This window comes from Rhopalosiphum padi, chromosome 2 (assembly GCF_020882245.1).
Source record: "Rhopalosiphum padi isolate XX-2018 chromosome 2, ASM2088224v1, whole genome shotgun sequence".
In the NCBI taxonomy this organism is placed as follows: Eukaryota; Metazoa; Arthropoda; class Insecta; order Hemiptera; family Aphididae; genus Rhopalosiphum; species Rhopalosiphum padi.
This window is the reverse complement of record NC_083598.1, coordinates 21,571,817-21,592,442: the sequence shown is the minus strand read 5'-3', so window position 1 is coordinate 21,592,442 and position 20,626 is coordinate 21,571,817. Positions and strand designations below refer to the sequence as shown.

The following is a 20,626-nucleotide window of genomic DNA, read 5'->3' as shown; positions in this document are numbered from 1 at the left end:
TTTTCAAATTTATTGTGTTTCAATAATATTATTTATGATTAATATCACAAAGGTAAAAAACAAAAATAAATAACAATAAAGGTGATTTTTTTATATATTAAGATAGGATAACATTAATTGAACATTCAAATATACATATATAAAATAATAAATAATGTAATATTAAATAATAGACATGTTATGTGACTGTGTTTGAGGATATTGAAGAAGTAATTGGGGATGTTGAACTATCATGGTTGATGTGAAATGTTCTGAGAGGAAGGGAGAAATATTAATGAATTATTATATTCACGTTTTGGTTTAAGTATTATGTTTATCTAAATAATCTTTTGCTTAGCACCACTAATTAATAGCATAATATGAGCAAAGTATTTTATTTTATTATTTAAGCAAAAAATAACTAACCTTTGTTTTGGTTTATACAGAACAGGAGTTGCTTTAACTTAAAGTATAAACACTAAAATAAATACCTACTTCTCTTAGCACTACCAACCTAGATAAATTTTATCCTAATCTATGCGTAGCAAAATATATGTTTACAATGATAAATTGTATATACATTATGCTTGAATAAATAAATTAAATATTATATAGGTAACTACTTCACATTACTTTTCGATAATTTTAAGTACTTTTAATTTTTACATTGTCGTACATATAATCTATAAAATTGTGTTACGTAATAAAATCCAATCAATGTATCAACATAAAAATAAATATTAAAATATGTATAAATAATAATAATATAATATTTAATTAAAATAAATTTATTGAAGTTCTTACAATTCCTTAAATTTCTTGGGAAATCCTCCAGTTATCATCCAAAATGTATACAATTTTTCATTTATTTTAGTTTTTGGTTCAGCTGGTGGTGTAACTAAATGGTACATGCCATTTGTTGTTTTAATTAAATCTTTTTTAATTATTTTTTTAATAAAACCTGCATTATGTATTTTTCCATAAATTGTTGTATTTTTTTGATCACACAAATAACCTAAATGATTATATAAATAGATAATATTTAAATATGCAATTTAATAAATTTAAAATTATTAATTAATATATTATATTATAGTTTTATACTAAAAATACATTTAGGTATCTGCTTTTTATTTTATCAGTTTAACATATTTAATATATATTAAATCGATTTTATTAACCTTCATACCTATATAATCATGGCAACGGATTAATTTTAAATCCATTTAAAATGTTCATTGTTCATTCTACAATGATAAGATAAGTGGATAATATACTATAGAGTAAGTATAGATTATAGTGTATTGTGTATAAGTACTGTATAATGTATTAACAACAGTACATATTACACAAGAGAATAGTTATATATTAAGCCAATTGAATAACTCCTTATAATATATTATTACTCCTTTTATTGGGAAAAACAAACAAAAATTTAAGGATAAACGGAAATTTCTACGCAGATGGTAGATCCAATATTATTATTAAAATAATTAACTATGGTTACCAAACTTTAGATAGTCTTCGCTTTGAACTATTTTTATTGTATACAATGGGCTATTATTGAATTTAAATAATAAAATTCATTAAAGTGATTTACTCAATGACAAGTTCCACTAGACGCCTAATATGTACTACAAAGTATCCACTTGCTTAACTTTTTAGATATTAGATTCTAAAATAACTATTTTGAAATTAGAATTTCAATTATATAGGTTGTTAAATTACTAAACTCATGAATAAGTTATTCCTACAATCTACTTTTTTTTAGTTATATAACTCAACAGTTAGCAACTGACTGACTGCAGAAGGAAGAAAGTTGGACCTCAAAATATCTCAAGTAAATTATGTTATTTATTTATTATTTTTGAGCTTCATTTATTTATTATTTTAATCTTCCAGACTTCAATATAAATTACTTGTTAACTCCTGCTATAGTTCATACAATGTACGTTTAAATTTTTATTAATTTCGTCTAATCTTATCTTCGCCATCATAATATAAAAAATGTAATATTACAAATTGGCAATAATGAATAATATCCCTGTACCTACTATGAGAAAAATATCCAAATTGTCTAAATTTCATTGATATACAAAGCTGATCCCTCATAAGCTTGCTTTCATATCAATTATAAAATATCGATAATACTTGGCACAATTTTTTTTAACCGTTTTAAGTTTAAAATTCGTGAAAATTCCAGAATTAACAAATTATTTTATAGTTGAAAATGTAGATTTACCTACAATGTCTTGTTTTAATACAATTTGCTAAAAAAAATGTATAATAGTTTACTTACCACTAATGTTTAATGATTCAAAAGATACTAAAATCTTTTTTTTTTTAATATACCATGATTTTAAACACTTTATATCATCCTTTTTTAATAGCTTTAATAAATTGTAGTTATCTGCAGGCCACCATGTATTCATAGGTGCTATGTTAGTGCCAATATTTATATTAAATCCACAACAGTCTGGAATATTAGTACTATTTTTATTTATAAGATGCACCTCGAACGAACCTGAATTACAATATAAATATAAGTACAACTAAAATGTTTTACAAGCTCAATCCATTCACACAAAAAATGAAATGTAGGATGGGCAATGAAATAAATTTCTTATTACTATTTCAACATTTGGAAATACAAAGTTCAATTTTCATCGGAAATTTTTTTACCGATGTAAATATTTCTTTAAATGAGCTATTTTGTTTTTAAAATCAGGTTCGAAATCGCCACTTCATCAATTGCGATTGTTACCATTTTTTAGCTTTTTCTTGTGAAATTTCATTAATTGTTTTTTACATACTATAAAAAAAAACTAAACATAGCATTAATTTCAATATAAAAGATTTTCATGATAATTCATCAAGTGTCCACTCCACCTATTTAAGAAAAAAAACGAAATTCATTGACTTTATAGCCACTTTAAAATCTTTAACAATTAATGTTTATTGTTTAATCCCAGCATTTTTTAAAAACAAAATAAATACAATTTGTAATTTTTTTAGAAATTCTAATTTATAAGTAATAACTATTTAACGATATATTATCAGAGAAATTAAGTACTGGGTACTACTTAGTGTATCTAATACTTAAAAATTAAAACACCTATATACTTTCCTTAAAAAATCGTATATACTATGTAGTAAGTAAGTATTTATTATATATAGTCATTATTCATTACCTACTCATTAGTCATTGAACAAATAAATATCATTTTATATGTACCTTCATGATGGTAATTTACATTTCCATAAAACATTGAGTCAGTTATTTTTCTATCCATCGTGAATGAATTTTTACACGTTTTTAATTAAATATAATAGTTAATAAAATGCACAATACATCAGATGTAAGAGAGATTTTCAGATTTACAAACAAAAACTATTGCCGAACGAGAATGAGCCCAAACATCGGAATTACTGCAGTGCGGCGACAAAGCAATATTTAAATTGTAATTGCCATAGAGTTACTGAACTGATGACCAGGTAATCGTTTACTTTTACATATATAAAAAAATAGGTTTAATGCTGTCTAGAAATGTCTTATTATTTAATTGTTAATCATTAGATTACTTATTTTTATATTAGACATTACAATAAAACTGAAAACTTTTTTAATAAAAGTTTGTATGGAAGTTAATAATATGTCAGGTGTCGTAGGAAGTCAAATAGTGTATATGAAGGAAATTACCGCTTTTATAGGAATTTAAAATTTTCCCCTAAAATGTGTACAGCTATAGGTATCTAAAAAAAAATATTCCAATTCGCAATCAATTTCTACAGACATTTATTATAGTAAGTAAATAATAAACGAATAAGACTAATAAGAGTCCAATTTGATCATCAAAAAAACAGCAACGATAACGACCTAATAATATACACAAAACTTCAAGCGCTACTTCATTATAAGAACTATAAGGTCTATTTGAGAAAAAAATAGAGATAGGTAGTACCCTGATATAGTGATATATATCTAAAATTATATTTTATTTTTATTTTACCATTTGAAACTGACATCAACACCTCTGCAGTTTGCATACAACTGCTGAAATAAAAAATCATAGGTACACCAATCACTCATACCCTGGCCGTTAATATATTATAGATTGTAAACTAAAAAAAATAAAAACTAATCTTCATGTCAACGCCACCGTAAAGTATAACTAGATATATTTATTAATTTTAATTTTTACTAATCGGATAACGTAACTATCAAAAATATAGTTATTTATCTTATCGAATATCGATTGTTTTAAAAATTAAAAATAGGTATCTATAATTGTTATAAATATACCAGTTTTTGTTGCTTTTAAAATTTTTAATCATCAGTCAAAATTACATAATATATCATTAAAAATTAAACGACTTTCCAAAATAGTATTAACTAATTAATATAAAAAATAGTTTAAAAATGTCTTTATAAAATATTTGTTCGTTTTCAACTTTACGATCATATTTTATACATTTAAATATTTTTAACACCAAGGTCACTAAGACAATAATTTATTGATCTATTTATTGTAAAAAAAATATTATTACTACATAAAACAACTAGGTAGTTCTTCTAAAATCAAAATTATAATGTACAATAAAAGATATATTTTCGAAACTCAATTATTAAAATAACTTATTTAAGTACAATGTACATATATATAGTTGTATAAAATTCAACTTCAAAGGCTTTTATAAGCGAAATTTAATGCGAATAAGCTGCTTTATTATCTATATAAACGTCTTTTGTATCAACTCCGTCATCTTCGTCAACAAACTTGATACTCGAATCATTTATATATTCAGCCTTTTGTTTATTTTTAGAAAAACACGCTTTTGGTGACGATGTTAGCGTTTTTAATGAAACACAGTCTTCGCTAACTAACGTCGATTCACTATCGGCAGACAACCTATTATTGTATTTATTGCTAATTTCACAGTTTTTTTTGCACTTGTCGTTTTTTATATCCAAAATGGACATTTCCATACTTTCATGGTGATCGCCGGGACTTTTGTCCGATAAAGGAGGTATCCATAAGCAATAAGCCGGGTCCATTCCTATGTAAGATCCAGGCACACTGTTTGTGTTTTGAACATTATAATCGTAGTAATCCATTTCTAAGTCTGACACATCGTGGCCGTGAATGCTCGAATCTGTACTACTAGTCAACGGATTTTGTCTATGACTTTTTCGACGGTCGTTCAAAGTTGATGTCGACTGAGTTATCTAAATAAAAATCAAGAAAAATTTCAATAATATAATATTTATTATTTATAATAGTTTCAAAAATATAATATCAATACGAACAATTTTCCTTGAAGATAATGACGTTTGAGATACAAAAGGTGTACACTGATCTATTGTTGATGAACATGTGACTATATTTTCTGGTACTGTTTCACTTCTAAACAAAATCATGTATAATTTTCCATTATAAGAAATAGGTAGGTACTCACTCATATATTATTAAAAAGAATATATATTCGATTATAGCAGTATAAAATATAAAAAATTAACTATAAAATTTACCCAGTCATAGAAATTGTTTCTCCTTCAACCGCATCATTTTGGTTTTCATCAATATCCAAAATTTCTAGAATTGGCGGTACATGTGATTGTAACGTAGTAGTTGATGCCATACATTCATTATCGTTTAATATACTGCAAGTTGAACCCACTAAAAATAAACATTTATATTATATAGTATTGTGGTGAAAAATATTTAATAATTTATTTACGTACTATTAGAATGTTTGTCCATTGTAGTAATAGCTTTATGGTATTTGTGTTTACGTTCAGCAAATTGCAAGGAAAAACACATACAAGTAATTAGCAAAAATAATAAAATTGCTGAAATTGTAGCTAAAAATGAATCAATATCTGACATTAAATAAATAAAGTTGTTATTGAATTCTACATGGCTTGAATTTGGTAAAGACCCGTTATTAAATCCTGTGAAAACAAATAAAATATATTTATATATTATAACATTTGGATATAAAAATAATATCAAACATATTTTTTAAACTAACCAATACGATTTATTTGAGCGAAAAATCCTCCAAAGCAATCTCCATTTGACAGTACAGTTATACTTGAAAAGAATTCTACCAATAGGTATGATCCAGTTGACATAATAGGATTTGTAGAATCTGGAGTACCTTCTAAATGTGCTAAAAGGTTAGAAGCTGTCGAGTCGCCATCGCGAAGTTTAATCCATTGGTTCGAACATGATAAAAACAGTCGAATGAAATCAAATTGTATAGTAGTTTTATCTTCAGCCTAAATATAATATATTAATAGTTTAGTAAAAAAAAATATATAAAACGTATAGCCAAAAAACAATAAACGGTATTTAATTGAGAAAATAATTCTAAAAATATCGAAACAAAGATAACTAAAAATCGCTCCATAATATATGGCATATCCACATTATATTCATGTAAAAAAATGTTATTATAGGAGTCTAACACTATTGAAATTTAAAACATCAAATAATATTAATCATACTTTTATTAACCAAAACGATCGTCCAGGACATCCCTTCGTCGTGGCAGATAATGTTCGAGTAGCTTTAGACATGTGAATAACGCATCCACATCGACATTCAGCGCCTAGTTCATCACTGACATATGTAGGCAAAAATCCGGTAGTTGGTGTATTATTGTATTTTTGAATTTGATGTTCAATTTTGCCACATTCATTGCCAGACATTTGTTTTTCACCACATGGTTCGGTTTGTAACGATGAACCCTAAGATCAATATTTAATGTTTTAATCTATTTTTGAATGTATACCTATTCATTATTATACCGTTTAATGGTATTTACATGATATACGATTTTTTTAATAATTTTCATAGTTAAGTTAACATAATAAACATGTGATAAATAAAATTGACGCTTAACTACATAGTAAATTTATATATTCTAGTACTTAGTAGTACGATTCCATTATTATTACCATTTTTCTTAAAATTATCGGTGTGATATTATAAGTATACGATGTACATAAGTATTCATAATTCATATAACGTATAAATAACTTTGATAGAAAATTAAATTTAAATGTGTCAAATGTGCAAATGTGTAATTTGCAGTTCTGCACCTACTTGACAAAATTTGGCTCCATATTTTGGCGGAGGCGAGTCACAAGTCCTGTATCTATTTCTAGTTCCTCCGTAACACGTAGTCGAACACGGTGACCATTCACTCCACTTACTCCATTGTCCAGAATCATCATCTAGTCGATCACGTGATTAAATATTTTACTCGATTTATTAATATATGTTATTACTTATTACTATAATTTATTATGCAATTATTAATCATTAGTGTAGCATACCAGTAATTGGTAATGTCGGCACACAGTTGGTGTTAATGTTTGTATACGCTCTGTTTATAGCTTGATTAACATAGACGAAACAATATTCAATATATTTTTCTGAGAACAATTCGCAATCGAAGTACACGTTATGACGGCCTTTAACTATTCGATGCTCGGATACGTAATGCAATTTGGTTGGTGGTAGCAGTGTAGACACATCTTCACGTTGTCGACCAAACAGTCTGATCTAAATTTTTTTTAATATTTTAAATTTTAATACTAACTTATCAATATTTAAAAAAATGAAATTTGAAGATATTTTAAGATATTTTAAGCAAAAATAATCAATTTTTCTGATAATAGAATTTTTAAAACTTATAAATTATAATTATAATATAACATAATATTGTTAAAACATATAGAAAATTTAATTCAAATAAAACATAACCATTAATGCGATATGAACAATTTTTTAACTTGAATCAGTTTTGAATAAACTTTATTCAAAAGTTAAAATATATTTACAATACTAGACCAAGAAAATATACATACTTGGAAGATTTTCAAAAGATTTTAAGAGAGTAGATATTTACAATTTGTTTATATAATGTATTTAGTTTGTATGTATGGGAGAAAAAACCTTTGACTAGGTATACTAAAAATAAATACTCGACTTCTTTAATTGTATACACTAGAGAACGGATTAAATTTATTACTTTGTCTGACGTTGGCAAGATACACGATGGGTAGTGAAACATCACGGGAACACCACCACCAAGGTTATCACAAGGGAATATCGATTTCCCGTGTACGTTCAAGGAGAATTCATTGCTCGGAACAACCTTATTTTTAAGCAAAATAGAGTTAATTAAACAAATAATATTATTGTAGTAAAGATATTATTTTACAAAAATACCTACCTCTAACTGCCCGTTCATGATGTGGGTGAAGGCTGCCCGGCGTTTGGGTGGCCTTAATACCGCCGTGTAAAAACCGGCGATACCAAAAACATCGCATTTTAAAAATATTTTCCTAAATCTCGGGTAACCACGAATTTGTTCAGAATGAACAATCTGCAATAAAAAAAACAACAAGCTCGTATACACATCTTAAATAATTTGACCACATATACATCTGTTGTATATGTGGTCAAATTATTTAAGCCGATCAATACATATAATATGCACGCATACCAAATGTTCCATAGAACCGCGGGACGACTCTCTGGAGACGTTCTTGCACGCATTGGCAGATAGACCACAGTACATCAAGTCGAGCCAAAGCATGGGCACAGCAGACCCAACGGCAGGTTCACATTGAGGCCCTTCAAACTTCATTATGATTACGACTTGTTTCCACGGGTCTGGGTAAGTAGTAATCCGTTTTGGTTCGAATGATAAACTGGCTTTCGGCCATCGGACGTCGAGTTCAACTGTTTGTCCGTTCTATAATAATTTATTCATATTGTAATTACGCACATTTTATTTGATTCATTCGCTATTATACAAAATTGAACTTTTAGCTATTAAATAGACATATAGTATCAGTCTAACCGCAAGACAAAGGAAGAAGGGGCAAAATAATTTTAATTTAAAACACAATCTGAAGTAAAATACTAAAATATATTATTTTTATAATACAATATTCATTATATTAATGCTACAATTACAACAGAAATGTTTTCAAATAACACTAATTTCGACGCTATATTATATTAGGCTAGATACGTGTTAAAATATATTTTTATCATCATAGAATATAGTCTACTTACTTGAATTATGTCATCGTCCTCAGTGGTGTCATTAGAAATTAATTGAATTATATAGTGTCCCCCTTTAGTGATAACGCCACAATGTATGGTAACATTTTGCCAATTCCTATCGATAGGTATTGTGCCCATTAATGTGTAATTGTCATTTTTGGCTTCATAAAGCTGCACAGCAATACCTGGCTCCAATATGTCGATATTGAGGTCACCCATTAACGCAGTATAGTTAGATGTTACGTTTAACCATTCTTGAGCTATTACACATACTAAAATTTAAAAAAAAAACTATCATTAATAGTTCACAGAATTATAATAATCGTAACAATATATTGATTCAAATATAATCTAAACTTATTTTTAAGAATTTGATCTTGATGTACGAAGATTAATATTTTTTAACCAATATAGCCACTCACTATTAACTATTAATTATCATTATTATCATTTTTTTTAAACTTCCTGACGAAGTCATCTAACTTATTGTTGTTACGGTGTTTTTTTTTTTTTTTTGTAAAATTATACAATTGATAAAATAAAACTATCTATAGCTATAAGTTATATTTGTACATTTATAAATAAATACTTATACGTTATAACTTATAACCTATAAGCATCTAGGCTAGTTGTAAATGTGTAATACATTATTATAATTCATTATATTATTATGAACGTAAAAGATATATTAAAATGTGTATAAACACAAGTCATAAATTATGTTCAATTACAAAACAATATCTTGGAATTATTATGTTTAACGAAATCGAGTAAAATAGCAAATAAACTTGTATTATATTATTAATATTAATTATTTTTGGCATCTGGCAATTGCATATTTTTTTAACTACCTTCCCAAAAAATGTTTTTCGATTACGTTTAGATCAGTAGTTTTTAACCTTTTTTAAATACAACACACTGCTCTTCACAAAATTGTCACGGTACATAAAATATTTTTTCTTCGACAAAAAACATTTTTTTTTGGATTATTTAATTTTTTACATCAAAATTGAATAAACAAAATTTTACTTTATTACACAATTTTAATATTAATTAATTTCTATTTTATTATTCTATGACTTATTTTACTTTTTTTTTTATAAAATAATAATTATAATAAAAAAAACTTTTAAAAGCTTGAGACACGCCGGCTGAATACAACTTACCCAGATTAATAATAATTAAGAATTATAATAAATATTAACTTATTATGACAACATCTAGTCAATTTGAAATATAACTTACTTTTTAATATTATTTGTATACGGCCTGAATTTGTTTCAATTAAGTTCTTAAGTTTATATAAACATTTAAATAATTTCTAGTTATAACTTATAAAAGATAAAGGTTTATTCAAATTAAATGTCCATGGACTATAGTCTATATGGTACCAACAAATTTCTAATATGTACATTATAGTTACATTACATTATTAAGTACACTATAGTACATAAATAATAATAAATACCTATAGTAACATTACTTAATTAGTACTATATTTGTATATTTAATATTGTATAGTCATTAATAATTACTCACTACTCATATATATTATATTTGATATGTTCTCCAAATATTTATATTCTGCTTACTTATATTATATTTATGATTTATTTGAGTTAAGTCTTAATATTGATTTTTATATAAGAAACCTTAAAAATAATATTGTTATATAATTCAATTTCTCCTGCATAATAGGTAGGTGCATAGACTTTAAATAATAAATTGATAGTATAATATAAGAAAATCAACTGTATAAGAGTTTATGTTCGAGGGACAACAGTAATATTAAATTACGGTTTAAAAGAGGGTGCAGATTAAGCCGTTCAAATATTAAATAATTATCGTTCATTAAAAATATATAGAGTAATATTTTTAAGAAGTAGAGTGTCCTAAACACAATATTTCCCTACCTATAGTGGTAGATTTTAGAAGCAGCATTTTTTTATGAAGAAATTAAGGTAAAAATAGTAAAATTACCAACTACTTATTATATAAGTAATTAGTATATTATATACTCGACCACAAGTTTGGTTACCTACTCGTAAAGAGTATTTATGTTATACTCTTATATTATATATCATTCCTAAGCGTAGATAAAACTTAACTACATTTTGAAAGAGAATATATTTGGATTTAAAAATAAAGTTATACGTGAATGTATTTAAAAATAAGAGTAACAAATCGTGAGTGATAATAGCTAATAGTTGATGTAGATAAAAATAAAATTATTTAGTAAGTACTAACTTGGTAGTATCAAAACCAAATAAAAATATAATAAATTTATCTAATACGACAAATATATTGATAAAATAAATTATAAATATCGAACAAAAACTAATAAAATTATAATATCTTAAATTTCGCTTATATACCTAATATTACAAAAATATGAAAATGTTATTAAAGTCATTAAATCTTTATTACCAAATGTCTATATGGATCTATATTTTATAATTTCTGCATAAAATTACTTAAGAGGTATTAATGAGTAAGTACTTATCAATTTTAATTTTAATTACGAAAATAATTTTGACTACATACAGACAGGCAGACGGTAATGGATATAAGTACTATCATTTTACTTTATGAGCATCAGTAAATAATATTTTACTGTCTAAAGGTACTATAATTTAATTATAAATATGTATGATATACATTTATTTTGTCGTGTTAATAATTACGTATTTAATTTTTTAAATATTTAAGTAAAAAATTGTAAATAATTATTTCATTAAGTTTTTACATGGTTTTTTGTGAAATGTTTATTAGGCTATTTAATAAGAAAACTATAAACTCTGAGGCCTGAATATAAGTTTAATATTTTGTGCATATACTTACTTACTACTTAGATATACAGTATTTATGTATAAGTTATTATGTTTAACACGCATTTCTATACAATAATGAGACATTGTAGTTTATGTTTCATTAAATATTTTTAGTTAATTTACAAAAATTTAATTCGTAACCTAATTATATGTAAAATTAACATTATATTCAACTTAAAATTAAAAACATTTATGTTAGAATATATTATATTATAATTTAAGTGTACGTACTTGAACATAAAATGTATGGAGTATAACTATAATAACTTAGGTGAGTCTATATAAGTGTATATAATACATACAGTATAGTGTATTTATATATATATTTATGTTTTTATAGGGTGTACCTATCGTTAGTATTAGAACTCATATTATATACTTTATACATTCTTTATTTTCAATTTTTTAATTAATAACAATTATAATAACAGTTATAAAAGAGTTGAAGAGATAGATTGTTAAAATAACAATTTATATACATTTAATAAAATATTTGTGTTTAAAACTAAATAAATGTTCATGTACTTGAATTTTAACGTAAATAATAATTATTTTAACACTACCAAACTGTAATACATTTAGCTAAATAAGTAAACATACACATAGATAATACTTGATAGCCTGCAATGTACTTTTATACGCGTACTTACTACGTATTATATTATAATATAAGTACTTAATTAACTATTATAATACGCGCAGATAACGGATATCGATATATATTACTCCAAAAATCGAAATAATAAATTGTAATACCTATTCTTTAAATGTACACTGTATATATATTATATATTTATTTATATATATATATCGTATAATGGTCACGAACTCACAACAACTAATGTTGCGTGTTAAATGTGTTTTAGGTTTTTTTTGTAGCTACTAAGGTCAATTTAACATGAACCTAGTGTAAATATTGATTGTATTGCTTCATGTCCCCCTAACATCTTAAGTATAGTAAAACTCCATTAAGATGAATGGAACTATGGAAGTCCCAGTCATTTTATATAAATATAATACATGCGAACGCTATGTTGACTTATGCACATATTATACAACAACTGACTATATAAACAATATACTATGTATATGTACGTACTCTACATACATAATAATGTCTCAAGAGGGCGCCTATATTCGTTTTGTTTGCTTATTGCAACGTTTAAATACTTCATTTTAAACTGACATTACCTAACACTAATGATTGTTTACATTTCTTAAAACAGATTTGTCACTGCTAAAATACAATGTTTTTAATTTTTTATATTATATGTACATAATTAATTTTAAAACATTATAGGTAGGTATCTCAGTATTTGTATAGCAAAAATTAATTACAAGTTTTTAAATATATATAATCTTTGCTAGGTATGAAAAGTCTAAACCCATAAAAAATATCAACAAAGACTGAACAATGACTTATAAATATTATATGTACGTGAATATGATTCGTACTTACCGATGGTTAAACAGGAAGTAATATAAAAAGTGTTGAAAAATGTGATTCCAGGATCAATCATGTTTTACTTTTCACAATTATTTAATCAAACATTTCTCATAAAAATGTGTAGAACATCGTTCTAAAATACAAAAGAAAAATGTTTGGTTATTTAATAAATAAATATAATATTGTCCACATATTTTATAATATTTGATACATCATTGAAGTTATAAATTATACTTACTATTAATTCAAAATTAAAATCAAATAATTAATTATATGTTTTAAGAAAAAAAACTACATTACATATTCAGATCGACGGAATTAATTATATATTATTATTAGTGATTTATTATGAATTAATTATTACTCGTAGTGCAATATAGACAATAATAAATACTACACATTTAACATTTCATAAAAAATTAACCTATGATTGAGGATAGGAGCTATAATTTTTTTAAACCTAGATATTGCACTAAAATATTAGTCTTCTCGTTTCACACATAATACGATAGAATATTATGCATGTTTTTTTATACACATTTCGATAACGTGTATATAACCAGTGGTGGGGTGAGGAAAGCACATGGGTAATTTACTGCTGTACCTATGCTATACATTAATATGCTTAAGTATAATTATTATTTATAATATTGCACGAGTAATAAAAAAAAAAACAAAAAAAATTGACGCGTATATTATGGACATATCGGCAGCACACGCGAACGCTACATCACGACTGCAGGATAATATGAATGGACGCCACCGCGACGGACGGTCAGAGAGCATATTCCCAACCCCTATGTGCACGTATTATGTGTGTGAGTAACTTTTCCTCTTGGGGTATATTCACCCTCGCGCAGTGGGGGCGCAACCTTGCGGACCTTTACTCAAACTTTTATCGACTGATCGCGCGCACGTTACACGCTACACGCGTTATTATACTGCGGACCGGCAGTCACTCGGGTTTTACGGCCCTTTGTCGTGGATCCATTTCGACGGCCTAACGTTCGTATGTCGTATACAATATACATCATATTCATAATACATTCATATGATGTATGACATGTATGTGCTAAGGGAGTATATGGACTTGTATATTAGAAAACTATTCAAAGTGGCCAATGGGATGCAAAGTGTAAAGAGAAAATGCGCGTACCTGTAGATTTAAATGTCTGATAGATCAAGATAATATGTTTATATGATGTAATTAGAATGGGTATGCTAAAATATTTATATAGGGGAAAGCGGGGTATTACCGTATGTGGGGCAAAATCGTATAATCGGAATATTATCAATAATTGTTATCATGATGTGGACATAATTGGGACAAAATCATATAATTATACTCCATATGGTTTTAGCACATTTATATTTTAACTATTGCTATGAGTCAATTTAACCAAACATTTTAATAATATTGAATTGTGTTGATAATTTGCTAGCATTTTGAAAGATTAAAAATATTGTTTGCCGTTTAGGTAAATTTTTAATTAACAAAGTTTAAAATATATATAATATTTGACTACCTACTACTCGATTTTTTAAATGTTGTTTTATATTTTTTCACACTTTATAAATTAATTAAATGAAAGTCCAATACAAATTGATAATTTTCCAATAGATATAATGAACAGTGTTTTTGTACAACAATTTTATCCTCACACGATTTTGCTTCAGGGTACATACGAATTTACCCCACACTTGGGGTAAATCCGTATTTTTCCAAAAAAAAGTAAAACACAAATTAAACGTATTTATAAAAAAAAAACGTAATCAAGTTTCAAATAAAAGTTATAGACCGTAAGTTTTTCTAAGTATACTAGATGAAAATATTTAATTTCGTATGAAATTACATGATTTATAAGCCATGAAAGCTTAACCATACTGTACTTCCCTGACTTATAAAGTACAAAGTATAAAGTAACATATAAAGTACCCCCTTCCCGCCACAATTCACACAGGATATGGGTAATATAGGAATATATATGGGTAGGGTATAAGGTCGTCACTCGTAAAGGGTACCTATATGCAATTATTTATTTAATAATAGTGCTGAGCTTTTGTAACTTGTATAAATCTTTGGCTATTGTTAAAAAATTAATAAGTTTTTATTTTGAAAAAAAAACAGGTACCTATATACTTTTTGCATTTTGCCCACGAATAGTAGATCGATATTGTTAAAAATACATTTACGCGGGCGCCGCCGGGCTTGGCAATTTGCAAATGCCAAGTACTTTTCGGAAATTCACCAATCAATTAAATACTATAATTATCGTCATACTGGCATGGGTGTAGTATGACGTGTGAGTTAGATGATCGACCGACGATAAACAAACAAATTTATTGTTTTACCGATTGTATATAATATACAGGGGCCCTGTACTAAATGTTTGTCCGGGCCTTTTATACAATTGTATACAAATTACAAATAAATTTTAACGGGCCCCTGTACTCAAGGTTCATCAGCCCCCCCCCCTTGTGGGGACCCTGATAATATACATAAATAAACTATAACTATATAAGAACTAGATACATTTTTTGAATACTTGTATCATATTGTAATCATTATTATGAGCCATATAATATTAAATAGGTATCAATCGGTATCTATCTATCTATCTATTTTCTAATAGCTATGTAATATTTATCTACACAATATAGGCACCTAAATAGGTTTATATATATATATGTATTATATATATTATATTATATATATAATATGTATCCAAATTATCATTTGTCACGAAAAAAGTAAAATACAGCCATAAAATACATAAATTTAAAATTAATTACCCATGTTTTAACAATAACTACCTTTTTTTTTCAAGTTTAAATCAACGACGTCGTGGGAATCGCTTGCGCATTACGTCCACAAAACAATAAATACCTAACTATGTGTCTATATACGAATATTATACGTTTAAATTTTAAATTAAACCAATTCACACGGCTTATCTATGTAAACGATCGATCATCGATGAGTCTATAGTGGCGTAATTTGGTGGTCGTAATTCATAAGCGTGGCACTTGCCTCAAAATATAATCTGGGAGTATAAATTTCCAACCCCTGAAAATATCCATATTTAAGGTTCATTAATAAAAAATTTTAAATAGGTTAGTTATTAATTAATAATTAATTATGAAAACAATTTATGTTTACTAATATATTTTATTAACGAATTTTATTATGGACAATTTCGTTATTAAGCTGTCTAAGGTAAGTTATACTTATACATGCATATCACATTTTTTAAATTATTGGATTTTAATCTTAAGTATTTCAATATGCTAATTTTTTTTCTTATTTATATAACATTATCTCTCTGAAATTTGAATTCATCACTGATACCTGTGGTTTATGTAGTAATAATGAAGTAAATTACATACTTATACTAAAGCTAAATATTTAAATACGTTTAGAACAAAGAAGAAATTACCTATGATAATTTTACATAAGTTATGTTTTCTAAATAACTTATACCATAAGTACCTACCAATTAAGTTTTATTTTTAATATTTAGTTATTAATTATTATAAATACAATAAATTATAATATAGCATAGGTACATATTACAATATTTAATTAAGTTTAGTTTTATGTAAAATAAACATCTATCCATGTATAAATATAAAAATATATTTCTTTAGGTGTTGTATTTTTCTTATAGGACAAAACTACAAAAACAATAACATATATACATTATACATATATACAGTGGCGTATTTAAGGTTTTACCGCCTATAGGCACTTTCCAATTTGCCGCCTCCCCCCTCCATCATTCCTAAAATTATTTATAAAACATATTTAAATATACAATTTATTATATTATAATATTATATTAAAAAATATACATTATTAATGAACATTAAATTACAAATATTAAAACTTTAAATTTTTTCTTCTACTTTTTTCCTCGGCAAATTTGTATAAATATAGTAGGTACATGTAGATAGATGTTTAATTTTGTGCGAACAAAAAATTAGGGTTAAGTTTGATTTCATCAAATGAAAAAATACTTATTGTAATTTTGTAAAAAAATATCGTTAAAATTTGCCGCTCTAGGCCCGGGCCTATAGGGCCTGTGCCTAAATACGCCCCTGCATATATATAGATTTATTATTTATAATGTATTTTTTATTAATATTATATAATAATACGATTATAATAAAACATTGATTGTTTTTATAATGTTGGGGCCTTGGGATTTGAGGGTTTCAGGTTTGTGCATCCTAAGTAATTTTTGCAACTTCTGATATTTTACCCAAATTACGCTACTGGATGAATGTAATAGGTAACAGTATAAGCGGTATGAAATAATAATATCTATAATAAGTGTGATAGTTTTATATTAATAAATTATAAGTATTATTAAACTCAATAGTTGACAGTCAAATCTACAATTGTTCTATTCAAATATTTTATTTTGCATATGAATAGAATTTAACAACAATAATATGGAAGTGGAAAACTATTGTTACTCATTAAATAGGTAGCTATATTAATAAATTATAATAAAATGTATACAATTTTTAAACTAAATATAAACAATAACCAAATAAACGGATAATAAATAATCCTGCATGAAAATAAGTCTGTTTCAAACAATTTAGACCAAAATTGAACGATTTAAGTTCATAATCATTCGAATCATTTTTAATTACAACATATTATTACATAAACCCGAATGCAAACCTCAATAAAATATCTATAATTTAAATACCTATCATAATAATACATTAAATAATTACAATACATTTCTCATTTTCTGCATTGTCACTATGAATTTTTGATATTAAGTGTCAAATTACATTGCGGCAATGAAAAAAAAAATTACCTTGGAAGGCCTTCACCCTTAGTAACTTCATAATTTGCAGAGAAAGACTCTCTGCCTCCCCCCACCATCGAATCACTTCTGGATTATTTACCCTCGTGTATTGGTATGAATACTGTGAATATATTTTATACCATACATATTAGATATACATATATAAACTAAATTAACTAAATTGATATGCCTATGATTCAATCAAGTACCTAAATATACAGAATGTCCTGTGAGGATTTAGTGATTTACCTATTGCGATATCTCCTGAAATAATGGATATATCATAATTTTGATTTTTTTAATAAAATGCACAGGGACAAGAACTACAAATATTTCATGTTTTAATTTATTTTAATGTTTTAGTAAAAAAGTTAAAAAAATATATTTTTTTATTTAATTATTTTCAAAAAACTGAAGATAGCCATTTTGTAGTGTTAATTTGTCTTAAAACATTGACGTTTCAACATTTTAATTTCATTAATCACCTGATTTTTAATATTTTTCCTAGTTTCGAGAAAATCTGTGAATTACACTGAAAGCGTTCGCCGACCGTACAAGCACGCGGGCCACATGTTTGATATATTGGTAAGTACCACTATTTGTAGTTTTTTTCGAAACTAGAAAAAATTTTAAAAATCAGGAGATTAATGAAATTAAAATGTTAAAATGTCAATATTTTCAAAAAATGAACTCTAAAAAGTGGCTATCTTTAAAGTTTTCGAAAATAATTAAATAAAAAAATATAGTTTTTTAACTTTTTACCAAAATATTAAAATAAATTAAAACATGAAATATTTGTAGTTTTTGTCCCTGTGAATCTTATTAAAAACCCAGAATTATGATATGTGTATTATTTCAGGAGATATCGCAATGGGTAAATCCTCACAAGACACTCGGTATATCAGTATATGTATGCCTATATTATAAGTACCTACCTATTTTTTAGTCCTTAAAATTAATGTGCTTTAGTGTGTATTAATTTTTTTGGTACCAATTTTGTTTAGAAATGCGCCCAGCCTGCTGATAAATACATGTTGTGTAGAGTATTTATTTTCCAGGACGCAACATCCCAAGTGGGGTTCTAATGGTTCTATAACACCCTAGCACCCTCATCTGGATCCGTGCCTGGGCATACGTATACCTTTAATTATAAATTATGATATATTGATATTATTTATTCGTTTGAATTTGAAAATACAATATAATATTAAACACGGACGATTTTATTGTCATCCAGATTCCCAACCGTTGTCTCATAAATATTTACGATCTTTGAAACGATTATGATACGTTTTATGCAAATTTTATCTCTATTCTATACTTTTCGACTTTTTAAAACATTTTGCACCCGCTACTGTCACACTGCAACAGAGATTTAATGAAAAACGGACAATTTAATTAATATTCAAACCATTTATATAAATTTAATATATTCAGAGCCATTCCCCAATGTGTCAATATAAGTTTATATTGATATTGTACAATGTCATTATAATTGTATGTTTATAGTATCCATCTAAATTCTAAATGCTTCATTACGCCCTATGTTTATTTTAAGAGATTTAAATTCTTATTCAAATTCACGTTGAAGTGCGAATGATGCTTCTCTCACATCTAAAAGCTAGGTATTGTATATAACTGTTATTAAGTTACTCCCTTATGATTATTATGCTATATTTCTGTACAGTATACATGAACCAACTGTATAATTATATATCTAAATATAAAAAAATATTTTTATTCATAACAATTTATTTCTTGATATAGGCAATACTAAAGTCCAAAACCTTAGATTAGATACCATTTTGGATGAGTTGAAGGGTGGTCGTTTGGGTGAGGATAATAATTTTGACCAAAAAAATAATAGTCCGTTTGAGCGACTATCATTTGTACCGTTTGGGCGAGTGAAATTATTTTTACCTATATGCGAGGTAAAAATCTGGTGACAAATACGAGATAGGGATGATATTATTATTTATTGCTAAACATTATTAATGACTATTATAGAATATTTAAATAATTAATTTCCGAATGTATATTATGAGCATTTTCATACCACCCAAACGGTATTTTTAGTTGAATAAACCCTCACCCAAACGGTCTACGCCCAATTGAAGTATGTGTGGCTGGTATCTATTTAATATTTGATCTAAAAGTTAAAACTAAACATGTTTAAAATCCATATTACTATATTAGGAATATTATAATCATGGAAGCTGATTAAAATTTAAAATTAATTTATAAATTACAATAAATATTTCGTTTTATTTATAAAAAAAATATAGGCGCCTACTTATGATATATTGTGTGTAGAATTGGTGTAACATTAGTGAAACAAGCTCATTAACATATTATTTTGTGTAATTATTGACAAGTGGTTTCAGAAATAAGATACCTAAATATTAGTTTTAAAAAATATAGTTAAAAACAGTATTTTGGAGGTTGCTTACTGCC

The 20,626-nt window shown here is 26.0% G+C and overlaps 1 protein-coding gene across 1 annotated transcript; it reads right to left on the bottom strand.

The window, feature by feature from the left end:
- Positions 1–4,489: 4,489 nt before the first annotated feature.
- Positions 4,490–14,138, bottom strand: LOC132921467 (uncharacterized). Its single transcript, XM_060984509.1, has 14 exons — positions 13,585–14,138; positions 13,359–13,479; positions 9,078–9,340; positions 8,500–8,751; positions 8,227–8,379; positions 8,023–8,148; positions 7,325–7,553; positions 7,092–7,222; positions 6,491–6,733; positions 6,013–6,262; positions 5,723–5,932; positions 5,510–5,657; positions 5,288–5,384; positions 4,490–5,206 (listed from the first exon to the last, which is right to left on the bottom strand). Exons 2-14 carry the CDS (start codon positions 13,417–13,419, stop codon positions 4,685–4,687), a joined length of 2,685 nt encoding a protein of 894 aa, XP_060840492.1. The 5' UTR covers positions 13,420–13,479; positions 13,585–14,138; the 3' UTR covers positions 4,490–4,684.
- Between the last annotated feature and the right edge of the window lie 6,488 nt (positions 14,139–20,626).